The sequence below is a fragment of the Sturnira hondurensis genome, unplaced genomic scaffold (assembly GCF_014824575.4).
Source record: "Sturnira hondurensis isolate 20B ecotype Veracruz unplaced genomic scaffold, ASM1482457v3 Scaffold0021143, whole genome shotgun sequence".
NCBI lineage: Eukaryota > Metazoa > Chordata > Mammalia > Chiroptera > Phyllostomidae > Sturnira > Sturnira hondurensis.
This window is the reverse complement of record NW_028093774.1, coordinates 10,089,868-10,116,808: the sequence shown is the minus strand read 5'-3', so window position 1 is coordinate 10,116,808 and position 26,941 is coordinate 10,089,868. Positions and strand designations below refer to the sequence as shown.

Sequence of the window (26,941 nt, the reverse complement as noted above, 5' to 3'; positions counted from 1 at the left end):
AGACCCTACAGCTGCAACCGTCACCTTCACCGTCTCCCAGAAGGGCAAGGCCACGCCTCGGGCACCGATTTAGACATCAGCACAAGAAAACATCATGGACACAAATGTCCTGGATTCTTCTATAAACATTTGAATACAAGAAGCTTACATGTAGCCCTGGCTGGTGTAGCTAAGTGGATTGAGCATGGGCTTGCAAACCAAAAGGTCACCGGTTCGATTCCCAGTCAGGGCATATGCGTAGGTTGTAGGCCAGGTTCCCGGTAGGGGGTTCGTGAGAGGCAACCACACATTGACATTTCTCTCTCTCTCTCTCTTTCTCCCTCCCTTCCCGTCTCTCTAAAATAAATAAATAAAATCTTTTTAAAATAAGTAAATAAATAAATATTCAGCTTAACCTATGGAAAAATCACCATTTCTTTGGTCAAAAACAATCATATATCGACACACTTTTGTGGTTCAAACTAAAACCGGCACTGCCACAAGCCTGCTTTATGGAGAAAGATGACATGACATCACTGAAAGAAAAACGGCGGGCCTGCGAACCAGAGTATCGCGGTTCGATTCCCAGTCAGGGCACATGCCTGGGTTGCAGGCCAGTTCCCAGCAGAGTACACACGAGAGGCAACCATACATTGATATTTCTCTCCCTCTCTCCTTCCCTTCCCCTCTATAGATAAATAAATAAAGAAATATTTTTTAAAAAAAGAAAGAAAAACAGCCTCTGTAGTTTTCCTTCTTTCTTACCAGAGACATCCTTGAAGAAGACCTCCTCCTGATCAGGTTCACCGTGACAGTCTGAGTTTGCCTGTGAAACAAGACATGTCTTTGAGAATACCTTACGTATAAGCTCACACACACATGACCTCCTAATTCTACCAAAATGAATGAATAAGAAGGTAAAATGACAAGTGCTCTAAAGCAAAAAGACAAAGTAATACGATCACCAATTTGAGCAAAGGAAGATTCTCTGTCCTCATGTGGGGCCTCTGCTCCTTCCTGCTACCCAGATCTCTCTGACCACTCGGTCTGAGCCTTCTCACAGAGCATCAGTTGTCTGGATACCAGAGGGGTCCACTGGAGTGATCTTCCTTGGTCCATCCAGAAGCCACTGGAATGACCTCCAGCAGAGAGGAAGGGGGCGGAGCTAGACCACCCACAGACGCATCCCAGAGGAAGCAAGATTCAGGGCAAAGGCATCTGTCCTGTGGGCCAGGTCAGCACGGAGCGCCCCATTACCAAAGCCCTAAAGCCAGAAGCAACGGGGACTGCCCTTAATTAAAAGCCTGCAAACATTAATGATGGGATACATCTATGACTTTGATAACTTAAGGATCTGTATCTCTTCTAAGGAACTAAGTTAGGGAAAACAAAAAGGTAGGAAAATCGTTCTAGTGGGCCTGTGGAAAAGCCATTTATTTACCTCTCTTTCAAAACGCTTCTGATTGGTTTTAAATGCACTTTTTAAAAAGCAACGAGAATATTAAGGAGAGTCAAATGACATTTATCAGATAAGCTGAGAGTTTAAACTATTCATAAGGCCCATCTCTGAATAAAATTAAGTCAAAAAGGGCCAAGAAAAAAAAAGCCCATTTGTAATTCTATCGTTTTTAAACAGAGGCAGGCATTTTCTGTCGTGTCATCAGTTTTGTCGAAAACAAGATCTGGGAACCTAAATACTGAGGACTCTTGGCTTTGTGGATGACTTACACAATTTTGTCAAAGCACTTTAAAAACTCTTTTCACCATCTATTCCTGGCTCAGGAGCTTAGGTGACATGTAATTACTGGTCACAAAAATATTTTGTGACCTTTCGTTAGAGCACTCTAAGGACTAAGTACTAGAAAATCTATAATCACGAAGGGAGCGCACACTCCATGTAACCAGCATTTTCCATAACATCAAGCCCCATGTCTCATAAACTAACATTCCTTGCACGCCAACAACTGCTATCTCATGTTCAAACCCTGCACATCAGCTTAACATCGGGTGAACAGATGTCTCTCTTCCAAAGGATGCTGTATTCTGCCAGCATTCATGTGGCTCAATGGTAAAACAGGTGGGAATCCTATTAGACCGCAGAGGTTCCTGCTCTCACGTGGTGCCCTATCACACACGCTGATGAGAGGTGGAGCCTCTTCCCTGGTGAAACAGGTCAGGAGGGTGTGTCTGGGCTTTTTTTTTTTTTTTAACACTCCTTAACTGCATGTTAATACATTCCTAAAATCTGCATCTGGAATTTGAAGACATTGCATTTTGTAGCCTTGAAATGTACTCGGCCTTTGCTCATTCCCTCCATCATCAGGGCTGGGTTCAGGCAAACTGGCCCTTTGAAGTTTATATTTAGTCCAGAGACTCACTGAAATGGACTGAACTTTTCAAGTACTATGAATTCAAAACCCAGACGTGAGGGGAAAGGAGGATGCTGATAGAATCCTCCGACACGTCCAGAGCTGCCCAGCCTGCAGCAAAAATAAACTTAAGTGTGTTTAACACAAAGTCCAAGGACACGGAGCTTAGGACACAGGCGGTGTCTCTCCCCCACGCTCCCTATTTTGGCTCCCTGGCTGGTAGCACCCGGGATGTGGGCGACACCACCCACTGCAGACGCTGCTTCTGCTTCACCCCAACAAACTAGCACCTCTTCCTTCTGCCAAACTGTTTGACGGGGTCATCCTCCCCATCCACTCTCATACTCTAACCGCCTCTTGCTTCTTGCCAATGTTCTTATAAACGGCGTTTACTGTGAGGTCGGCTATCCTACACTTAGTACGCAAGAGAAGACGGTAGAACTGGTGGCTGTGTTTTCCAGACTTCGGGGGCAGCGCACCATGCTGACAGGCGCTGCTAAGATGAGACAGGTGAAGAACTCTCAGAGAAAAATCGCTGGGATGTGTGCGCTGGAGAAGATGAAACGAGAAAAGGCTGCTGGCCCAAGTCAAATAAATGACAGCACTTGTTGGAATAGCACTTTATTGGGGCCCCCACCAGCCCCATGAGGGAGGACGATCATTACCCTGCTTTCACACGTGAAGAAACTGATACTCAGATTAAGTAAATCACGCCTGGTCACATGGACGACAAGCAGCAGAACCGGCACTTGAAGAAGGCGGGTCTGTCAGCTTCCCAAGCACAGGCTCCTGCCAGCTGATTATTCGTCTGACTCCCCACCCCGGCCCTGTGACCTGTGAGCTCCATGGAGGCCAGCACGGAGGCCAGAGCGTGCACCACAGCCTCGCTGGTGCTGGAGCCAGGCACACAAGGAAGCCCTCAGTGTTCGATGAACACACGATGCAGTGAGTGAGGCGGAAAGTGAGGCTTATTCCTAAGCACTTACAGCTGAGCTCGTTTTTCTCCGAGCTGTCTGAAGTTTGCCTTGTGAGCTTCTTTTTTATATATTTACGGCTAGTGCAGAGGAATGAGATTTTGATGAAAAAAAAAGATGTGCTGGATGGTGGAGATACCTAGAAAATGTTAGTCTCTGTGGCTTTCCTCGAATGGAACAGCGGTTACTCTGCCTCCCCCAGACCTGTCACAGGGTCTTCAAACCCTGCAGCAGGCCTTGAAGAAGTGGGGCAACCCCCCCCCGCCCCACTGCTCCCCAGGCAGGGCCTCCTCCAGCATCTCCGGATCCTAAAAGCCCCCAGAACCCAGGTGATGCCAGCTGCCCGGTTCACAGACAGCCCCGAACCGCAGGGAACACACGCCAGCCCTCTCACTGTGCTCGGCAAGCAGCTCGCTGGTGGGTGAAATCCAACTTCCCCTCTAGAGAAAGTCTGTGGAAACTCCCCCCACTTGGCTTTAGAGACTGGGGCAGGGGCAGGGTGCCATTCTCTACCCCCTTCCACAGGGAGGACAGAGAAAAGCCTCCTACACCAAGGACCCTCTCAAGAGTCCTCCCCCCAGCTCCAACCGGCTTTTCTCCATCTAAGTCCCAGAGGCTGACCATGGCATGACCAGTTCTGGGGTTGGGGAGGTGGACGGAGGGTTGGAAGAAGTCATTCACCTAAAAGACTGACGTTACCTTACTCAATTCCTACTCCTGTCCTAAGGGAATATTGAGTAAGGTCCTATTATCCCCATTTAATAAATTAAAAACAAAAAGACTGTTCTTATCTAGCATTTTTAAGACTTGGGTGACATAATAAGACGATCCTGTTACCTAACGTAAAAAGTGGAGGGAGCAAGCAAGACTCATGGTGGATCACGCCCTTCTTTAAACTCTAAAATACGGTCATCTGGGCCGAGGGTAGATGAGCCTCATCAGGCCGTCCCAACACCATCATCCCAGCAATATGTATCAGCTCTGAGTGGGCGGCAAGGGGACACTCAAGGAGTGAAGTCTCCCTTTCTATGCAAATGGAATCCACCTCCTGAGTCACCAGTGGCCCCAGCCTGGACCAGACGCCCAGCATCCGCTGTCCAGCGCCGGGCCTGCTGCCGTCTCGTGGAACGCCCACCACACTTGAGTTTACCCTTTTGGACCATGAGGACAAGTCTACCGCCACTTTAGAATCATTATAATATTGAAGGTCACTAAACAGCCTTGGTTAAGAAAAGTGAGCATAATAATTAAAGTTATTTTCCATTTTATTACCTATCAAAATATTAAAAGCCAAGAATTCATTTACTTCACCTGGGGCCCGAGTGCTCACAATGCAACCTTCGTTTCCCCCAGAACGAAGTGGATATCAACCGTCACAGATAATTACAGAGGAAAAGACACTTCATGGAAACGGATCCATAGTCTACTGCATGTACAGAGACTGAAACTCAAGGTGGCACCAACCAGTACAGATGCCTCCTGGAAAAGGGATTACGTTTCTGGCTTATTCAAAATGACTGGTTCTCCGTTACTGTCCAGGAAAAGAATGAACGAAGGTAACGATGGCTCAATATTATGAAAACTCTTAAAGCTACAAAAGGCTTTATCCTCATGAAAAGGCTGTGTTCCACCTGACTGCATGCCTACTCCTGGAATCTCAGACCACACTTCTGCATAAAAATAGTGTCACACCCGGCTGGGTGGAGCCAGGCCCGCCCAGAGCAGCCGCAAATGCAGCTCTCCTGGCCTGGCGGCACCACTGCGTCGAGCCAGCAGGAGGAAGGCTTCCACCGGCAAATGCACCCAGAACTCCATGCCCGACAGCGAGCCGTGGCTCTCCACACCCACAGGAAACAGGTCTGCGCCTCCCGGTCAGCTGCAGTTTTCCAAAACCCCACCACCAGGCCAGCAGAGGGTCGCAGATAAAAACATGGGAGGAGGGGTGCGGGGAGGAGAGGGGAATAGGGGCCCAAGTGCCCCTCAGTGGGTGGTTCTGCCAAATGGATCCCCGGGCCCTTCCTTTTCTTTTCTCTCAGGAGTCTCTGACTGGAGGTTTTCTTTACACCTGGGTCCCCGTAAAATACAAAGCACTTCCCCAGCCTTGCCTCTTCCTTCCTGGCCCAAAGGGACAAAATGTCCTCTTAAGACTTTGTCCCCCAAGTTGGCAATCAGTAATGAAAGGAAATCAACCAGGAGCGGAAGGGCTCTCCACCCCTGCGACCCCATCACTGTGTCACCCAGGCTCCTTTCATTCATGGCGCCTCCACCCAAGGCCCCTGCTGAGCACGGGGCACAAAGATGAACGAGAGGAGAGCCTGCCCTCGTGGGGCTCTGGCGGACAAGACAGACAAACCACATCCATGTTGGAACAGCAGACATGAGCTGTCATGGGCTAGCATGTGGCCGATAGCATAGGCTCCAGCTGCTCTGGCCCCAATGACTAGTTATGTGGCAGGGAAGCACCATCTCACGCCTCTAAGTCTCCACACCTCCACCCAGAAAGGGGCAATAGTAATTGCACCAGACAGAGCTACTGTAAAGATTAAAGGAGATAAAAGCTCTCAGCATAATGCAGAACACAGAAAAGCATGTCCTGAATCAATGGACAATATCATGGACAATAATTGTCCATGATAATTATTATCATGACAGTGGCAGGAAAAGACAGGACTTTGAGAGTGGTACCAAGGACTAAGCAAAGGAAATGCACGGTGGCTACAGAGTGGCCGCACTTAAACCAGATCTTCCAGGGTGACAAGTCTGCCAGAGAGAGGAGGAGGGGCACACCAGCAAAGGCCTGGGGCTGCGAGGGGCACTCCCACTGTACGGGCTGGTGGGTCTGGGAGCCAGGATCAAGGGGCGGCTGCGCAGATGGACCCGGGGGGTCACAGGAGACTGCAGTGACCCCGTAGCTAAGGAAGGGCGGGGGAGAGGAGCAGGCTCAGGTCTGGTCCTGAGCTGGAACTGAGAGTGATGCTCCGTCTTTTGCTCATCTAGCCAAAAACAGAGAAAAAAAAAATCAAAAAAATTTTTTGATTTTTTTAAAATTGATTGATTTTTAGAGAGAAGAAGGAAGGGAGAGGGAGAGAGAAACATCAATTTGTGGTTCCACATTTTAATGCATTTATTGTTTGCTTCCTGTACATGTCCTGACCAGGGATTGAACCAGACACATTTTGAAGGCATAGCAGGCAGAGCTTCCTGATGATTGGATGTAGATGAAAGAGGGACAGGAACCAGGCAGAAATTAGGTAGGTTTGGGGCTGGTGAATACAGTGCTGTCATTTGTCAAAAAGGGGAAGAAGGGCCCTGGCTGGTGTGGCTCAGTGGATTGAGTGCAAGCCTGCGAACCACATGATCGCGGTTCGATTCCCAGTCAGGGCACACGCCTGGGTTGTAAGGCCAGTTCCCAGCAGGGGACATATGAGAGGCAACCATACATTGATATTTCTCTCCTTCTCTCCTTCCCTTCCCCTCTAAAGATAAATAAATAAAATCTTTAAAAAAATAATGTCAGAAAGCCCTTTTAAAAAAGGGGGGGGAGGGAAAAGCAGGTTTGGAGACAGGAAGCAGAGGAGCAAATCAAGAGTTTGGTTTTAGACACATCAAATTTAAGGTGCCTCTTAGGTACCCAAGTGGAGATATCAACTAGGCAAGTACCCAAGTGCTCAGAAAGAAGATGGAGCTAGATACAAGATCAGATGCACTTTCAGCATAGGGAGGCTATTTTTAAGCCTGAGGCAAGGCAAATCCCCCAGGGACCGAGTGGGTGAGATGAGGTCTGAGGGTTAAACCAGCAAAGGCGAGTGAGAAGAAACAGCCTGGAAAGAGGACAAGCAGGAGAGGACACGGTGGCCACAACGGAGGAACAGCTGGGTGCAGGAAGGGACGGGTTTCAGAGGGTAAGTACCGCTGAGGGGTCAAGTGAAAGAACTCCTGAAATGACCCCTGGGTGAAGGTCACTGTCCCTGGGACAGGCAGCCTAGCGGAAATAGGATGGAGGTGGGAGAGAAAGCAGGTACGCACAACTCTTTGGAAGAAACTCGCTAGGAAGGAGAACAGAGAGCGGACGCTGTGGCTGCAGGGCACGGGGAGTAACGGAGACGTGTTTTCAGGTGTGAGGTATCAACAGCGTGGCTGTATGACGATGGGGACCAACGACGCAGCAGAGGCCGGGGAGGGGACCCACGTGGGCTAAGAAAAACGTACATTAGGGAGAAGGGGATAAATCCTTCAAATGGCTTGAAAAGTGAAATTCTCTAATTATACAAAATGCTGGTTTTTAAAAAAAAAAAGGCTATTCCCTTTCTAACCTTCAAGAATTAAAATGATTCTAATAAATAAGTAAAAGAGATCTTAAAGGCATATGTGTAGTTATTAGATGTTGGTCCAAAGCCAAAATGAAAAAATAATTTGAGAAATTTCATTTTAACACACAAAGAGTTTACCATAACAATCCTATTAAAATGGCATTTTTCATAAAATTGCCCTTTCCAGATGACAGAGTACAGCTCAAGATCAAAACTTCTGCACTCCCCGTTTCCCACAATTCCCCGGGCCGGTCACACTTACAGGCTGCATTGGTTCAGTCTGTAAAATCTGTGCCTCGCAACACACAGTCTCCACACGTACTTCGCTGTTTCCATGTCTTCCTAGCAAACAAAATATGCATAAAATAAACAAAAGTACATTTACAATTGGCTACAGAGCATATCTGAGAACAAGACGTAATTGGGTAACATATTATATCAAGTCACTTAACACACCGTGATTCTTCCGTTTCTAATTACCATGTCTTCACAGAGTGCTATGATTAGGTACAAAGGCAGAAAATCTATTGTAACAGTGTGATTCCTGCATTAAACAAGTTCACTATGACTTAGAAATTTAAAAATTATGAAAATATCACCTTTTATTTTAACAAATAGATAATTCAAAGACATTTTCAAATAAAACATTTGGCTCGGCGACTCAATACTGCCTTTGTCAAGAGAACAAAAGCAAATAACTGTGGAATAACCTTTCTACTGAGCCATTTATGTATCAATGGAAATTGAGCCATTAGTGCTTACTTTACCCCCTTCTTAGTTCCTTAAGTTTAATTTAAAGACCCTCAGGATCAGGCAGTATTGATTTAAGGACTCATTCATTCAATATTACCTGAGCAACTGCCTTTGCCAAAGGTACTATAATGACAAAACTACCATTATGCAAAATGTTATAAAATCTTACAACGTTTTATAAAACTGTAAAACATTCTAATTTTAATGCCACCCCCCGATATACACACAGAAACGCGAACTTGTTAACGCTCAGAAAGTAGGACCCAGGCGATTCCTACTGTCCACTCACAGTCTGAAACTGGACGGTCTCCTCTTTGCTCACCAGCTCCAACGCAAAGAAGGACTTGTTATGGGACATGTTAGCAATGTCGTGCCACCTGCAGAGCGACAGACAGATGATGGCAACGTGAGTGCTCATGTTTGCACCAGGAGGCAGATTCCTTCCTGAGCCTGATGCATAAGATAACGTGTGTTAATTATTTCAGAAAGAAAACTTGTTTTGATCAGCTAGCATGAGTTTTCTAGCTGAAGCGACAACACCTAGTTGCAGGAAGTAAATGCATACATACCAAATATGGCCAAAGAGTGTGTCAAAGTGTAAAATGTATTTACCCTCACTTGCCACGTTAATTGGATCAAAGATCCTTATATTAGCTGGTTGCCAGTGCCTCCTTCCTTCATTCAACAAACACCTTAAAGGGCTTGTGCTACAAGACCAGAAATTCTGTTAGGTCTCGGGGGATACTAAGATCAGTAAGGCACAGTGCTTCCCCAGAAGGGGCACGGTTGGAGGGCGAGGGCAAATAGAGAAGCACGCAAGCACTGTTAAGTTTTGTAGGCTGGATAAAATAAGCCCCAAAGGTAGAGGAGGGGTGCGCTGACAAGCTTCAGGGTGACGGTGAAGTTCAAATGCTAGGAACCCAAAGAGTCAACTATTCCATTCTGGATGTGTTCACCAGTATTCAAAATCCCACCTTGAGCTTTGTAACTATATTTTATCATGGTTAGACTTTATACACTAATACTGGATTTTCTTATATAACTGTAATTTTATAAATGGGAAAATGGGTCTGGAAGAAAAACATTTACTGCTCTTTATCCTTCTCCATTATATTATTTAAAATTTATTAAAATAAATACAATTTGCCCTGGCTGGTGTAGCTCAGTGGATTGAGCTCGGGCTGCACACCAAAGGGTCGCTGGTTCAATTCCCAGTCAGGGCACAAGCCTGGGTTGCAGGCCAGGTCCCCGGGGTGGGTGGGGTGGCATGTGAGAGGCAACTACACATTGATGTTACTCTCCCTCTTTTTCTCCCTCTCTTCCCCTGTCTCTAAATAAATAAATAAAATCTTTAAATAAATAAATAAATACAATTAATTTATAGTGATCCAACATGGACCTGTTAAATTTAAAGATTGTATCACATTAAAGACAATTTTTTGAAATTCCCATCCATGAGATGAAGGGAGTCAGCTGATGTCTCTCCGGTTTCTATGTGGCCCTCTGGGCCTGCTAGGTCTGGCCCTTCCTGTGGGGTCCAATCTGGTCCCCACCTCCCACCCCCCAACTCAGCATCCTGGGAACAGTTAACGCGCACACGACAGCAATGGCCAAAAGGGGGGGCCAGCGCCGTCCAGTCTAGGAAGGAGACTCTGCTCCCCAAGCCATGTTCACTCACTGCGGTCATAATCACCATGAGAACTCAGGGCCCCCAAATGCAGTAAAGCAAAGCAGACGAAGGAAGAGATGCCTGCTTAGAGAAAAAAATCTTGAGAAGAATAGTCCCCAGGAAGAAGTAGTAGGGATTGTTTAGAAAGCTTAAATGGGGTAGAGGTGGGGGGCTTTACTTTTAAAGTGGGGGGCAAGGGGAATAAAAGAATCTGTTTAATACAGGGATAAATAAATGTTAAACACAAAGGAACCAAAAAACAAAACTGATATTATGTAAACTTTTAATTTTTCATCAAGAGATGACAGAATCTAATAGGGAGAATCTCAGTAAAACTGCAAATATTTCTATGAAATGACACTTTAAATTTTAGCTTATGAATTTTAAGAAATAAAAAGAGATTGAATGACATGGCCCTATTTACTATCTTTAAGACATAAACTGGAGCCCTGGTTGGTATGGCTCACTGGATTGAGCGCCAGCCTACAAACCAAAGGGTTGCTGGTTCGATTCCCAGTCAGGGCATGTGCCTGGGTTGCAGGCCTGGTCCCCAGTAGAGGGTGCATGAAAAGCAACCACACATTGAATTTCCCTCCTTTTTTCTCCCTCCCTTTGTCTCTCTAAAAGTAAATAAATAAAATCTCTTAAAAAGAAAGATATAAACTGGAACACAGAATACTGAAAATGAAATTTAAGCCACCTGCAATTTCATTTTCAGCGTCGGCCACTATTAGCACATCGCTACATATCTTTTCCGTTTTCCTTACCCTGTACCTTCTAATATTTCCATAAATGAATAGTGTTGTTTTTTTATAATCAGTAAAAAAAATAAACATTACAAAATGTCACTGAAATTTGCTTAGATGTTGGTATTTTAGGAATTTTGATACATTAACTGGAGTCAGAGAAAGCCCTAGATTTCCCACAAGAAATAGCCCTAGAAACCAGAGCGCCAATGAAAAGTTCACATCATAACAAAAAACGCCTCCACGTAGTAAGGAAAGGGGCATGCGCTTTTAAGCGTGTCGTAAGTCGACCATCATTGTAAGCGCTATTCTCTGCCCGTTCTGTTTTGAAGAAAGCAGCCTTACAAAGAGAACCACTGCAGTCAGGGGCTAGTTTATTCCAGGGGGGGGCATACTTCCACTTCCCAACGAGACCTTGGGAGAGACTTATGAGCCATATAACCAGCACAGGGACTGAAAAATACCATCACCAGGAACCCCAGAGAGTGCACAGAATACGTGAGAAAAGTACCGAAACATCACAGGAGGCCTTCCATTCTTGTGTTTCACGAAGATGCCTTCAAGACATGCGCCAACAGCTATGTCACTGCCTTGGCTATCCTACAAGGAAAGGAAACACTCGGGCAGCAGATGCAGAGAACCACAGCCACTCCTGGCTCCCTGAACTTGCACCCATGAAATGTGCAGATGACATACAGGATGACTATGCTGAAGGGGGAAAGTCAAAGTTACAAATGAACCCCCTTGCAAATATGTGAGTACAGGAAGAGATGGAGGACTCCTTAAGAAACTCTCTTTCAAGAGCACTCAAAAAACACACTGCAAAACACAAATATCTTTTACTTCAAAATCTTGGCCACAAGGACCTCAGCTTTTAAATTTCCAGCCTTCCTCACGTTTTCAGCCTGTGCTCAGCAGGCCCCCTGGAGGCCTCCCCAGTTTCCCCCTGGAGTTACTGAGGCTGATTTTGGAAAGCCCCGGCCTTCGCATCCCACTCACCTTTGCAGGGTAGCTCTCCTCCCCGTAGCCTTCCATCCTCTCCACCTCCTGCATGTACAGCATTTCAGCATCAGGAGCTGGAAGCCCTCTGCAACCCAAAGGATGTTAGTGAGGTTAGTCACAAAACTGAAAACGACAAAAAGCAGCTTTTCTAAGACACGACAGTCGAATTTGGCATAAAACACTATACACACTTCAAGTTTCTAAGCAGCTGTAATTGCTTGTATCAATCCATCAATATCAACCTTAAACTGACTATGTGCAAAGCACTGTGGGCCACGGAGGTTTAGTTATAGAAGGTCCTGCCCCTTGTACCTTAGGCAGGCAAGGGAAACGCAAGGAGTAAGACACCCCCCTGAAACGTCTTTGGTAAAAGCTGAAATTCTCTCCACGCCACTGAGTCACTGCTTATTCCCCAAAATACCGGGCAATACTAAACACCGTGTGCTAAATGCCAAATGATGCAAGTGCAGGAAACAATGAGTTAGGAGAACGGAAATCCTTTTTAGCTCCAGTGACAGACTTGCAAGGAAGGGTGGGAAGATGGTGCGGGGAACGAAAGTGCTCAACTGCATGGAAACCTGCCTCTCCAGCCTCATTTTCTGCTGCTCCCCCACACCCACGGGGCACCCCGCACTGCCGCCATCCCAAACTCTGCATTTCTGTGAGTACACCATGTTCCCTCATGCCTCTGGGCCTTTGCACACACGAACCCCTCTCCCTGGTCTCCCTGTCACCTGTGCACCCGGTCAATCGCTAACATCCTTCGAGACCTTGCCCATGCATCTCTCACTCCTTCTCTATCCCTCTCTGTGATCCCCTGAGTCTAAGTCCGATGCCCCCGCTCTGTGCGAGCCCACCACTTTCTGGGCACATTTCTCCCACTGCTCCCATCTTCTGTTCTTAGAACTACAATGACTACCACAGCTGGTAGTCCTGCCTGCCCCTTAGACTGCAAGGCAGGAAATACATTCTCGATGGCGGGGGACTGTTTCATTTATCTCTGTGCCGCTCCATCCAACACCCCACCTCACAGAGGACAGCTGTCGTAAACTATCGTCTAAGGGGACGCACAAATGAATGAATGAACGTAACAAAAGACAAGGTGATGTGAGCCCGAGGGATTAATTGTGCTGGGAAGACATGGTTCCTTTGGGACGGCAGAACGTAAAGCTGGAGAGGCAGGATATAACAGTTGATAGGTGGCCTTGAATCCCAGGGGTAGTGGGCTCAGGCTAGTGAAAGGCAAGAAAAGATTCATGAGCATTTGAGAAAGGGGGTGGAGGGGCAGATAAGAGGAAAGTGAGGCTTTAGAAGATTAATCCTTTGCGAGCAAGGGTATGGATTTGCATGGAGAGAGACTAAAGGTTATTTTTCATGGGAGGGGATGAACAGTAAGTTATAATTAGACAGACCTGAGTTCAAATCCCACCTCTACCACATGTAACTTAGGGCAAGTTATTTAGTCTTTTTGAGCTTGGCTTCCCCAATCTGTAAGGAGATAATAACATTTACCTTAAAGAGTGGTTACAAGAATTTAACGATACATCAAGCACTTGGAACTGGGTGGTATTTGGTTTAGAGGAACACCCAGAATTCCCTGGGAGAGGATTTTTCTTACAGACTAGTATAGATTCACAATCAAAGAAAGTCATGCAATTAAGCACTATAGCTCGTAGCACAGACAGCGTCCCCGGATGACAGAGATACAGCTTCCAAAGGTGTGCAAGGAGGGAAGAAGCCTGCACTCGCTGCACTGCAAAGAAAACACATCTCTCCAGTCTTGACTCGGTCTACAAAGGACCCACGCCTTTGGTAAGCACCCCCACCTTTAACACGCGGGGTGGCGAGTGGGCGCCCTTCAATGACTGGCTGCTTTCGACGTTCTCAGCTTCCTCACTGATGCAACGTGGGGAATAAATGAGCTCATATGGGTAAGTGCTTGGACCAGCACTTGGCCCAGAGTGAGTGCCATGAAAACATCGGCGACTCACAGTGGTGGCGGTAGACTGAAGTGTGTCCATGCTTATTGCAAGTTCAAACAGGCATTAGTTCTATCCTAGTTCTATGCCTCCTTTTCGTAGCATTACCTGTATTTCTGATGCAGTAAGGCCACCTTTTGGGTTGCTTCTTCCAATACTTTTTCATCTTGTAGCCACCCCTGAAGAAAACAAACTGCAGTGAGTATGTAAACAAGTCACCCCAAATTTCTTGGGAGTAATCGTTGCTACTGACTAACCAACCCGCCTCACCATGAGGCCCAAGTAGGGCTGGTATTAGTATGAGGGCACTTTGCTTAAGTACGTAATCATGGTCTTTCTAAGGCAATCAGTGGCTTCTGCTCAGGAGCCAAACGCTTGCCCTGCCCTCTCAGTTCGTCCCAGAGAAAGTTTCAGCGGAGTCATTTCAGGATGGTAACATCCAACAGCCAGTGTCCAGCCCGGCACAGTAAAGGCGTCCGTGAGTCCCTGGCGGGCTGTGCGGACAACAGAGCAGAGCTGTGCCAGTGCACAGTGTCCCTGAACTCCGCAGCAACGACCAAAAAGTAGAAGGCAGTGTCTTTTTGTCATCTACTTCGTAAGCTGTTGATGAGAAGCCAAATGTACTTCGACATAATTTTGTGGGGTTTCAAGACTTTGGCTCAAAGCAAAGCCTCTGCGTGGTTCTTCAGAAGCTGGAGATGAATCCCTCCCTTTAGACCCACATCCAAAAACAGGAGACAAATTTCTCTGGCTACGGACCCTTCAGTGTCTGTGGGTTGATCAGGACCCAAAAGGTGTAAGAGCAAAAGCATGTATATTTGAGTTGTCCATAAAAAGGAACTGGTTTTTTAACACTGCTCCTGTGCAGTAAATCTACCACATGGACTTCATTTCAGGGATTATTCATGGCACGGAAATAAACTGTTTACACAGAGGCTGAATGTCAAGGGGAGTCTTACCACAGGAAATAAGGCGAATTTCTGAAGAAAGTCCTGGGATTCATACTGATCAAAGTCACCAAAATCGGCTATACAAAAGGACAAATATTCACGTCACTTATGTTTAATTTGTGTAGCAAAACACGCACAACTAAATTCAATATGTGGTATATAGATGGTGTGCTTATAATTCACAAGTCAAATTTGCTCTACAGCTAGAAAGTGTATGTTTAAAAAATATCATTTTGAAAAGTTAGGTAGATTCACATGTCTTGACTAGGGAAAATGTCTGTTAATAAAGTGAAAAAAGCACAAACTATATATAACATGATCTCATTTTTACAATTAAAAAAACCAAACATAACTACCTAAGTTGTGCACAGAAGAATGTCAGGAAGCAACCAAAGTGTTCATAGCAGTGATTACCACTAGGAAATGGAATCAGATCACCTGAGTATGTTACAGCATGACGTACTTGCTTGGAAATGTGTGGGTTTAAAACAAGTTAATAGTTTAACAACTACCGAGTTCATGAAAAACTAAGTCTTCAAGCCAAAGATGACATGTAAGAAGACTCAGAGCAGCTAGAAGGAAGGTGGTTCCATGTGCATTAGGCATTTGTTTGTCTAGAAATGGTAAGTGTCTCCATGCTTGCTACTAGCTGAAGGAGTTTTATAAATAATCTTTCTGATTAAATTCCAATCCCCCAAATTAAATGCCAGTTATGATGTGAAATAATGCCCCACGAGGAGTCTTCCCAAACTATGGGTGCATATGTATCCATATAAATGCATACCGATTGGGCATGTGAAAAATGACAGAATTCAGCAATTCAAAAAAATACTCATGGAATGCAAAACTTTATCTATTATGACTGCTGATGCTCTATACTCCAGGACAGCTGTTTAAGAGACCAAACAAATGGTGTATGCCTAAAGTATAAGTAATCACAACCTCGTCAACCTCACTGTCTGGCTGAGCTTTCTTCTTCCTAAAATATTAGGTAGCCGCGGATCCTTGAACTAGAAAAATACATCGCATGTTAACGGCTGTGTGGGAGGCGGGGGGGGGGGTCCTCTATTTTTGGTCTGTTTCTCTGTGGACGTATGATAACACACTTATCCTCCCAAAAGTCTCCATTCATTGAAGTAATCCACATTCATTTTTCCCACAAGGAAGCTCCTTGGATAACAGAATAAGACTTCACTAATATGTTAACACTACTATAGAAAGTCAGTTACTTTAAGAATCCCTTGCTGTTTTCCTTGTAACACAGTTTTAATCTGGTAGCTCTAATACGTTATCAATTGTCATTATTTACCTTGAACAGCTAAGCCTGCTAACTGAATTGCTTGTTCTAATGTACAAGGAATGTTTCCTTCCAAGATATCTTTCTTCAGCTGCAGATAATACTGATACCTATAAAAAAATGTCAATTTGAATAAGTCAATGTCAACATTACCTCCGGTTGAGACCATGCATTTTACCATAATTTGGTAGAAGAGCATAAACAGACAAAATCTTAACCCAAGATGGTTTCAGAGCATGACAAGAACCTTCTTGACCTTATCTACACTTACAAAATGTAATCAGTTTATCCTTAACTATAGTTACTTCAAATCTATAGCCACGTAGGAGACACCTGGTCATCTGTTGCAGGCCCTGTGCAACAGTCCCTACACACAGTTCTTGTTAGCTGGAGAAGCAGAGACTCAGTGGCCAGTCTCCACAAACTCTGACTAGGAATTTGGTAACAGGAGACTTTCCTTACTCTGGTGGAAGTCCCCTGGCCCTGGAAAATAAAGCCAGAAGAAGGTGGTTCCTGATGCTTCAGACCAGGCTTATACTGAAATATTTTTGGATGAAATCCCCAAAAAGAATAGCTGCTAAATGTTGTCTTCATATTCTTGTAAAAATACATTTACTTCTTTTCACTCTTTCAGCACGCAGGGCACTGGTTGCCGGCACAGACCTTAGTCAAGCAGCCCTAGGGCGGATGCCAGCTCTCCAACTCTGCATCCTGCACGCACTTGAGCAAGTCGAAATCTGTGGATTTAAACCATCACCAGCAACATGGGGACACTGTCATCTTCACAAGGTTGAACATATCCATGGAATTTAAAGCTTTCAGCACAGTACTCAAACATAGCTGGTACTCAATAAACCATATGATCATCATGATCAGTAATCACCTACTTGAAGCCAGTCACTAGAATTTCATCTGTTACTACCTCTCTGTTTTGGTAAATCTCTACAGAGGGGACTTATTCTGCCTTCCATTTGCTAATTCACTAACCAGGTGATTACGAGGACCTACTATGCATCCAGAAGAGCTCTAGATGCTGGGAATACGATGTGAAATGAAGATCCACCAACTGCCAATACAGTCTAGAGAAAGAATGCCTTAAGAAAATATAACACGCAAACCTGAATTCAAAACTGTTTAAACCGAAGAATAAAAGAGACAAAGAGCCTGCACGTGTTAATTCTAAAGTCAGCATTCCACAAACTTGCCCAAAAGCCAAATATGCCAATTAAAACTAAATAAAAATAGCCCTGGCTGATGTATCTCAGTGCATTGAGCACAGGCCTGTGAAGCAAAGGGTTGCTGGTTCGATTCCCACTCAGGGCACATGCCTGGGTTGCAGGCCAGGTCCCCAGTAGGGGACACATGTAGGCAACTACACATTGATGTTTCTCTCCCACTCTTTCCCCTTCCCTTCCCCTCTCTCTAAATAAATAAGTAAATAAAATATTTTTTAAAAAATGAAATAAAAATAGTTTAAAGTTTTCTCAACTTATCAATCAATTGTCTAACATAAAATATTTTATACAAATAATATTACAATAAATAATACAATAGATGTGGCACCCCATTTTATACAACAAAAATTTTAAATAATATACAATGAGGTAGTCTTCACCTGTTTTTCTTGGATTAGTAATAGGCTAGTGTGTAGGCATGTCTGCTTTCATATTTTTAGGCTTCAATGCAGAAATTCTGGAACAGACACACAGAGAAAACAAAGCGCGAAGAGCCCCGACGGCCTCGCCATGCAGCCTCCCTGATCATCCACTTCCTGTCTAACGGGTTTCCTCTGTCCTCTTCCCTTCCCCGCCCAGAGTGCGTTACAGCAAATCCCAGGTACATCACAGCCCCTACAAAAAAATACTTCAGCATACATCCCCTAAAGGTAAGCTGAAACACACACACACACACACACCCTTTTAACATACCCAGCAAAAGGACTATTAATGCCTCAGTACTACCCCTACCCAGTCCACATACAAATTTTTGTGAGCACATCAAAATGTATTTTTAGCTTTTTCAAAAATCAGGATTCAAACAAGGTCCACAGATTACATTCCATTGTTATTTTTTAAATTTCTCTTAATTTTAAAAGAGGTGTCTCCTCTTTATTTTCATGTTACTTACAGACAAAATGACATGATTTGTCACGCAGAACTTTCCACATTCTCAAGTTGTCTCATTTGGACTCTCGTGGGGTCATTTGACATGCTCACCTATTCTCCAATTTTTCCCATGAGCCAACTGCTGGACACAGAGCAGCGCTGTCCAACAGAACTCTCCGCAGTGGTGAACACAGTATAAATCTGCGCTGCTCCATGGAGTAGCCATTAGCCACGCTGGCCACTGAGTACTGAGAATGCTGCGAGTGTGACTGGGAAAACTGGGAATGGCCCCATGAAGGAACGTGATGTGGCAGACAGTAAAAGCGCGTGGCATACGAACGCAATAGCAACATCTCCAGAACTCCAACGTTACCCAGTAAATGGGAAGAAACATGCTGAGGATGGTGGAACAGTAAGAGAGAAAGAGTAGTCTCCGGAGACTTTGTGGGGCTACCATATTAGCTCTGCATGGCTGACTTCTCACTTCTTTTATGGGAGAAGTCAAAGGTACTTAGGGTTTTTGTTACATATCGCCATACTTACAACCTGATACAACTTCTCTCTCTATCAGGTTCTGCTACACCAAACCAATGGGCAATCTACTGGTTGAAGCTACCAGTGCTAGTCCCTCCCAGCCCTTCCTGTAGCTAATACCAGGGTTCAAGTCCACATTCCACACTAACGCCTAGGTTATGGCATGCACACTCCTAACTGGTCTCCTGACTACAGTCTCGCCCCTCTAATCTACCGCCTATGATGCGTGCTCTCTGTCAAATGCAAACATCATCGTTCCGTTCCATTAAAATTCAAATGTCTTTCCTCACTGTACCATGACTTTATAGCTAAAACACTCCTATTTTTTCCAATCTCCTCTTCTGTCTCTAGGTAATATCTGAAATTCCCTGAAAACATCAGTCGTCCTACTTAGCACCCGCTATTCCCTCTAACTAGAAACTTTCTGCTCAAGTCAATTAATGAGTCGACTTCTTTTCTTTCCCTGTTCACGCTCCCCATACCCAACCCCCAGGAATCCAGCGCTTCAATTAAAGCATTTACTGTCATCACAGACCATCAGTGTTTCTTTACATGGACGATCAGTTTCAGACTACGAGCAACTCTTCCAGGGCAGGAGTAAAGCATATTCACATGTATATTTACCTCCCATTGTAACCAACACAGTTCCTACCTCATACCTCATTATATCTTCAATAAATGTTTAAATAAATGAGTCAACGTGGTCAGTTGCTGCTTTTTCCCTCCTGGCTTCTCTTCTCCCTTTAACATTTATCTCTCAGATCTGTTTTATAGTCGGTGTGTATTTATCCCTACTACCCGATTTTTGCTTCTTTGGTTTTCCATATGCTTCCAGTGATTAACCAGCAAACTCAGAACTTAAAAAGAACATTCCACAACCAGGAGGTAGTACAAGGTTCTCACTATCTGCAGGGCACTGGGTTAGATATTATGCGAAAGGTAAAGCTAAAGAAAACATGGGTTTAAAATCTTTTAAAAGTGATAAGATATGTATACAAATAGCTTAATGAAAGGCTGTGACGACTGCCATCTTATCACAAGTACAGGCAAATCCTAGGACAGCCTGGAGAGGGCAAAGCTCATTTGAGCCTGGGAAGCTTCATGGAGGAGGTGCCTTTCGAACAAAAATTCAGAAAATGAATCGGGATTCCAGTCCATAAGTAAGACAGAACTATCTAGGCTGCAAAGATAAAAAGGCCTGGGGCATATTGAAGGCACTGGAAGTGTCCCGCTCGACTCAAAAGTAAATGTTAAACAGGGTTAAAAAGATAAGTTAATGGCGGGTTTCAGAGAACTTTGACAGGTGGGCTCAAGAATCCAAATTTTATTCCACGTTTTCTGGCTTGGTTGACCTTTTTTAAAAAAGGAATATTTATTCCTCTATCCCACTCCTTAATATGATCTTCCTATTCTGCCTTTTTGTCCTTTTTAAGTGTACCTATTAGCTAAAATTTTCTGACTTTAAACACCTCCCACCTCTCCTCCCCCTCCCACGTGGATGTGCAGTCTAGCTACTGGGGTCAGAGAGCTTGAAGAATGCTGTGGCCCATTTTCTCGAAGAATGAACACAAATCTGGTGATTAACATTTTTTAAAAATTCCTCTCTCGTTTCAGTGCTAAAAGCTCAGAAACAAATCAACAAAGACCTTGAAGGTGACTTCACTACCAGAAGCTTTCACAGCCAGGGTAAAACAGTTTCCCCTTAACCATTCCTTCACACCCAGGAATGGCTACATGCAGCATGCAGTAAAGCGTTCTGACATACCACATACCAGAACCCTCATGCAATGGTGTGGCTAACAGTGTGGGGCGGGAGGGCAAAGTTCAGCCTTATCTCCTGACTCCAACCTTAGGTTCACTTTTCTAACCTCCCTGGATTACTTCCTGGTACTTCTCACCTGGTAATCTCCTGCTGCAGCTGGGAAACCGAAGGCACGTAAAACACCACTCCGAAATAGATGGTGGGTTCCAAGGCGTGTTTGTCCAGCTGCTTCTTCAGAGGTTTTTCTAAGTCTACCCAGCGGCGCTGATTTTGCTTGTTGTAGTACCAGAGGCTGAAGTAAGTGATCTGAAAAGAGGAAAAGTCACTGAAGGAGGCAGGCGTGTACAAAAGGGTCTCAATCCACGAAATGCTCTAATCCACAACCTGGGACCAAGTGACGGCAGTCTCCCATTGCTTTGCTTCGCAGAAAGGGACGACAGCAAAACCTGAAGGAAAAAAGAGTCAGGGCCTGTCTATATCTAGGTGCTACCCATATGCTGGGAAAAAAGGCAAAAAGTCAGGGACTCTTGTAGATTATTTCCTAAACTCTGCACACACACAAAAAAAGTGCCTTCGTGGCCTAGACATCAGAATGCAGTGGGTGCTAAGAAATTTTACAGAAGTTTTTAACAAAAACCATATACTGAAGAAACATTTAGGCTTCAAAGTATTCAAATACTAGATTTATAATAATGAATGTATTATAATAAACAAACCTGGGGTTCAACCTAGTAGAAAACTCTACACAGTTGGGTGAACACAACCTTTCACTACTCCAAAATGTGGCTTCCATAGGTAAAAAAATTCATGTAAATATTGTAAATTCTAGTAATACTAAGGCAATAGCAAAACTTCAACTCCTCTTAGCCACCAAAAGTTCATCAGGTACAAATTTAAAGCAACTGTAATGTTATGAAGGTAAATTCTCCTTCTCTCCCCCCTCCCCTCTCTCTCTCTCTCATACACACACACACACACACACAATACCTAAAGCAGTAAAATCACTGAACTGTACTACTTGGAGGTTTTTAAAAAATGCCTAGACATTTAGATCTCACTTGCTGTGTAATGAAACTGTCCAGGTAAATCAATACCAACCCTGGGCTTGGTCAACCTGAAAGGGCATTAATGCACTTAAGAATTGAAATAATAGCTCCAGGCCACTGCTAATATTTACCTCCTTTGAAAGCAATTTATAGTCAAGGTAATGGCAAAAATCCCCGCTTTGTTCTAGAGCCAAGGGTGTCTAACTGGCTGCATGCAGACCAGGACAGCTATTAATGCGACCCAACACAAAATCATAAATTTACTTAAAAACCTTTTTTTTGTTCATCAATTTTCATTAGTGTTTGTGTATTTAATGTGTAGCCTAAGACAACTCTCCTTCTTCCAGTGTGGCCCAGAGACGCCAGAAGGTGGGACCCGGCTGTAATAAACTCCGGAGCAACACGACACAGTAGAGCTTTCTATGACGACGAAGACGTTCTATAGCTGCCCTCTCTGGTACAGCGGTGACTAGCCACAAGCTATTGAGCACTTGCAACACGGCGAGTGGAGCTGAGGACATGAGTTCTTAATGTTATTTCATTTTTCTGTGCAGAGGGTACTTTTTTAAATTTTATTTTTCAAGAGCATTGATGAAAACCCATAGCTAACATCATACTCAACAGTGAAAGACTGAAAGCATTCCCCTACAATCAGGACAAAAAACAAGTATGTATGCATCCACTACTGTGATTCAACGCTGTGCTGGAAATTCCTGCCAGGTAAAAAAAAAACAAAATAAAGGCACCCAAACTGGAAAGAAAGAAGTAAAACTATATCTATACACAAAAGACATGATCACATATGTTCTTTAAAATCCTGAAGATACCCTCATCAAAACAAAACTACCAGAGCTAATAAATTCAGCAGAATTGCAGGGTATAATATCAACATGGAAAGATCAGTATGGATTCTGTACATGAGGAATGAAGAATTCAAAAAGAAAACTAAGAACACATGCTATTTATAATAGCATCTATTTATAATAGCATCTAGAAGTATAAACATCTAGAAATAAATGTAACCAAGGAGGTGAAAAGGCTTATACACTTTACAGTACAAAACATTGCTGAAAGAAATTAAATGGAAAGACAGACCACATACATGGATTAATCACTTAACATTGCTAAGATGTCAAGACTACCCAAAATGATCAATGGATTCTAATGCAATCCCAATCAAAATTCCAACAGCTAATGTCAAAGAAATGAAAAAGCTAAATGTACAGGGAATTGCAAGGGGCCCTGAAGAGCCAAAGCAGTATTGAAAAAGAACAAAGTTGGAGGACTCATACTTTCTGGTTTTAAAACTTATTACAAAGCTACCTTAATCAAAACAGCAAAGTACTGGTATATGGAGAGACGTATAAACCAATGTTATAGAATGGAATCCAGAAATGAAGCCATACATCTATGGTTAACCAACTTCAGACAAAAGTGCCAAGACCACTCAGTGGAGAAAGAAGAGTCTCTTTAACAAACAGTTCTAGAACAACTGAAGTTAGAACCCTGCGCTTTACATCATACATAAAAAGTAACTCAGCCTCTGCACAGTCTGACTCAGTTGGTTGGAGTGTCATTCCACTCATCAAAGAGTTGGGGGTCCGACTCCCAGCTGGGGCACCTGCCTGGGTTACAGCTTCAATCCCCACCCCAGTCAGGGCACGTATGGGAGGCAACCAATCAGTGTTTTGATTGCTCTCTCTCTCGCTCTCCTTCTCTCTCCCCTCACCCTCTCTCTAAAACCAATAAACATATGTTTTTAATTTTAAATAACTCAAACTGGATCAACAAGCTAAATATAAGAACTATAAACACTTCAGAAGAAGAAACCCAGAGGTAAATCTTCAGGACCTTGAATTTGGAAATGGATTCTTAGATATGACAACCAAAAGCTTGAGCAGCAAAAGAAAAAAATACGTACGTTTCACTTCATCAAAATTAAAAACTGTGTGCATCCAAGGACCAAATCAAGAAAGTAAAAAGGCAAATTACATAGGAGAAAATATTTGCAAGTCATCTAACTTGTATCTAGAATACATAATGAACTCTCACACAACAACAACAAAAAGACAACTCAAATTTTACAAGGACAAAGGACTTGAATAAATATTGATCCATGGAACATATACAAATAGCCAACGAGCACATGAAACATGCTTCACACCATTAGTCCTCAGGCGAGTGAGCTCAGAACCACAGTGAGCGACCACTCCACACACATTAGGATGTGAAGAAATTCAAACCCTAGGCATCGCCAGTGGAGATGCAAAATGGTCCAGCTACAGTGGAAAACAGTTTGGCAGCTCCTCACAAGTTAAACATACAGTCATCATGTGACCCAGCAACTCCGCTTCCGGACTTACACCCAGAGGAACTGAAAACGGGCACTCGGACACGCCCAGAGCAGGACTATCTGCAACAGCCAGAAGACGGAAACAACGCCAAGGTCCATCAGTAGATAAAAGGCTCAACAAATTCTGGAATGTGTGTGCAGTGGAATATCAGCCATAAAAAAGAAGCACGGATACGTACTCCAATGTGGATGAGTTGCAAAAACATCATCCTGGGCGAAGGGAGCCAGACACAAAGGGTCACATATTGTACGATTCCACTTAAACAAAATATGCAGAACAGAGAAATTCAGAGCAACAGAAAGTAGACTGAGAGTTGTTGGGGGAAGGGAAGGGAATTTGGGGTAACTGCTTAAGGGGTGAAAGGTTTCCTTTTTAGGGCAACGAAAATGGTTTGGAAGTGGATAGAGGAGGTATTGTGAACGTACTACATCACTGAATGTTTTGGTTTCAGGTGGCTAATTTTCTGTTATGTGAATTTCATCTCAAAAGAGACTTTTTTTAAGGATCAGAAACACTCATCATTAAAATCAAGTACAAAATTTTAAAGCTTTACTTTTAAATGTTTAAATAGGTCAAATTCAGTTTTTTGGAAACAGTCTAAGAGGGAAAAATGAACCAGAAACAGATGAGCCTGGCCATGAATTAATTGTATTTTCTGCTTCCTAATATCTATATTTCGGTCTTCATGTACTTAAAGGTAATATACACCAGGAACTATTTTTTACATACAGAAATCCTTGGTATAGACAGGCCCCTGTGGGCTTTAAATTGCACCTACTGCCAGTCATTACTCGGTGTGATAGTTTCCCACAATCATGAGTCTCCCCTTCCTTGAATCCAGATCTTCTGGGTCATGCACATCCCATATCATTTATGGGCTTGGTTTAACTGTAGTAAAAATTTTCCCACGAACCAGTCTTTAATTATCGACTTTCAGATGATGCCTCCCTCTCCTCATCATCTAACTTCCCAGTGCCTTTCCTAATAAGAATCCATGCGGCTTCTCTCTCTCCACAGCTCCGGCTGCTCCCGCTGGTGACCAAAGCGAGCTGACTTGACCTTTGGGAACTCCAACGGAAGCTTCTAAATAACTGAAACTTCCAGCATCGTCTAGAGCAATTCGCAGTTATCACTCAAGAGATTTTTGTGAAACTTCTTCACAGTCAGACACTTTTACATTCTCTATTTCTTTCCTGTTTTGTTTTGAGCAAACACAGCAGTAGTTTTACTAGAGTTATTCAATGGTTTCTTTACAGCTGTTTAAAAATGTACCAGCTACCCTCCTAAAATTGTACAGATAACTATGCCTGCTAAGTAAACTACAGGAAAAACAAAAGTTACAAGTTGCAAAACCTGGCTTCTTTACAGGCACAATATGGTTGACTTCCTTTAAATGAACCAACATGTACTCAGAGAACAAAGTGATTGGACAGTGAAGCCTTTAGTTCAAAGAAAAAAGGTAGTTAGACATCTCCGAGCTTGGGTGTGTCCCAAATCACAGTCCTCTAAAGGGATACCAACTATTATAAGCAGGTCCAAATCCTTTCAGAATGTAAACCCTTTCCTAAGTCCCAAGTCATGTCTTGTCTAATTATTTTAAGAGTCTTTTCAGTTGTACTATTTTTAAGGCAGAGCAGGAGGACACACAAATTAGCGGGAGGTTTTTGAAGCCACCGAGTTTGATAAAAGTTAATCCCATATAAAATTGCAACTATAATTTTACCCCGATGCTTTTCTTAGACTAGGCAGAAGTCAGAAGACGTTTCATCAGGAAACAGATGAGAGGCGATAGCACCAGATGAAGCCAATCCCAGGCAGAGATCACCTAACAAGGGTGGTTAACAAGTATTAACCTAATTCAAGCCCAGAGCTTCCTCTGCACGGAGTCTGCCATAAATAATGAAACATTGTACTGCTTCCTTCCGACAGATAGTAGAGCAGTCACATTGCCTCAAAGCAGGCAATATTTTTTCCCTTTTCTGTTTAATTATAATCCATTTTCTCACATCCTTGGTTAGACAGCATATTATCTGTTTCATAGTCAAGGGGATGAAATACAATATCACTACACTCTAGTACCTACGAGGACTTAAGAAAATAATAATCAAAAGTACATCTTCATCTTCTAATTATACAGAAACTTTTATTAAACGGAAGTTGAAGTAACTAACGTCCTCAAATAACCAGATTTTGTTGCTGTTGTAACATTTCACTTTCAGGAAAAAGAGTCGAATGACAAGCCAGTTTCAGGGATTTTTGGAAAGAAAGCTCAAGGCATGAACTGGGATCCCTATCTACATCAATGAATGCTTGTATCTTTTCTATTTACCGTCCTGGACAAGAAGATGCCGTGAAAATACAATGATTCCAAAACACAGTAAGGTCACTCTTCAAAAATATATATTATATTGTACTTTCTAAGAAAACAGACTGATGTCTTAGAAAGATTCACCTACTCACTCTGTGAATTTGACTGAACACCTACTAAGTGTCAAACGCTGGCTGGGACACAACAATGAAGAAAAAAAATAAACACAATTCCTGCCCTCCTGTAGCTTCCATTCCAATAGGGAAAGAAAGACACTCAAAACATATGGGAGGCCAGACACCAATAAGTGCTACACAGAAAGACACTCGATTATAAAGTTAAAACAATACTGTCACCTTTTAAAAGACTAAGCTAGAATTAAATGGAAATGTTAGTATATACATTTCAATAACAAAGTTTCAATGCGAAGGTGATGTGCTCTGTTTTGTGCTACCACATCAAAGATCGTTTAGTTCAGGACCCACAGAACTGAGGGTGAACCAATCCTGCCACTCTTGAGTCATTTTGCTTAACCAGTTTGTTACATTGCAGGGTCCCTCCTTATATCCCATTCCAAAAAATGAATCAGATAGAATTCTCTTTATTGAAATCCCCTAAACCTGGGCCTTTTGGGACATGCTTATTAGATTCATTCACAAATGCCTATGTTTTAGGGCAATGGATAAATAGTCATTGTTCTCTTTCCATTTACCAGAGAGTGAAAAGACAGATAACCTCAGTCTATTTTGGCCCATCCTCCAGGTTCTATATTTCAATTAATTCACAGAAAAAAAAATTCTATGT

The 26,941-nt window shown here is 43.5% G+C and overlaps 1 protein-coding gene across 6 annotated transcripts in view; it reads right to left on the bottom strand.

Annotated features, from left to right (window-relative positions):
- Positions 1-26,941, bottom strand: part of PTPN21 (protein tyrosine phosphatase non-receptor type 21) — a 63,176-nt gene that overhangs the window by 17,878 nt on the left and 18,357 nt on the right. For 5 of the 6 annotated variants that reach the window (XM_037031757.1, XM_037031761.1, XM_037031758.1 and 2 more), the window contains 9 exons: positions 20,566-20,735; positions 16,041-16,138; positions 14,741-14,808; positions 13,890-13,960; positions 11,800-11,887; positions 11,312-11,400; positions 8,675-8,762; positions 7,895-7,974; positions 745-805 (listed from right to left, as the gene is read on the bottom strand). In XM_037031757.1, coding sequence (XP_036887652.1) covers positions 745-805; positions 7,895-7,974; positions 8,675-8,762; positions 11,312-11,400; positions 11,800-11,887; positions 13,890-13,960; positions 14,741-14,808; positions 16,041-16,138; positions 20,566-20,735 — 813 coding nt within the window. The remainder of the gene's footprint in view (positions 1-744; positions 806-7,894; positions 7,975-8,674; positions 8,763-11,311; positions 11,401-11,799; positions 11,888-13,889; positions 13,961-14,740; positions 14,809-16,040; positions 16,139-20,565; positions 20,736-26,941) is intronic. The other variant, XM_037031762.1, reaches the window with a different exon arrangement.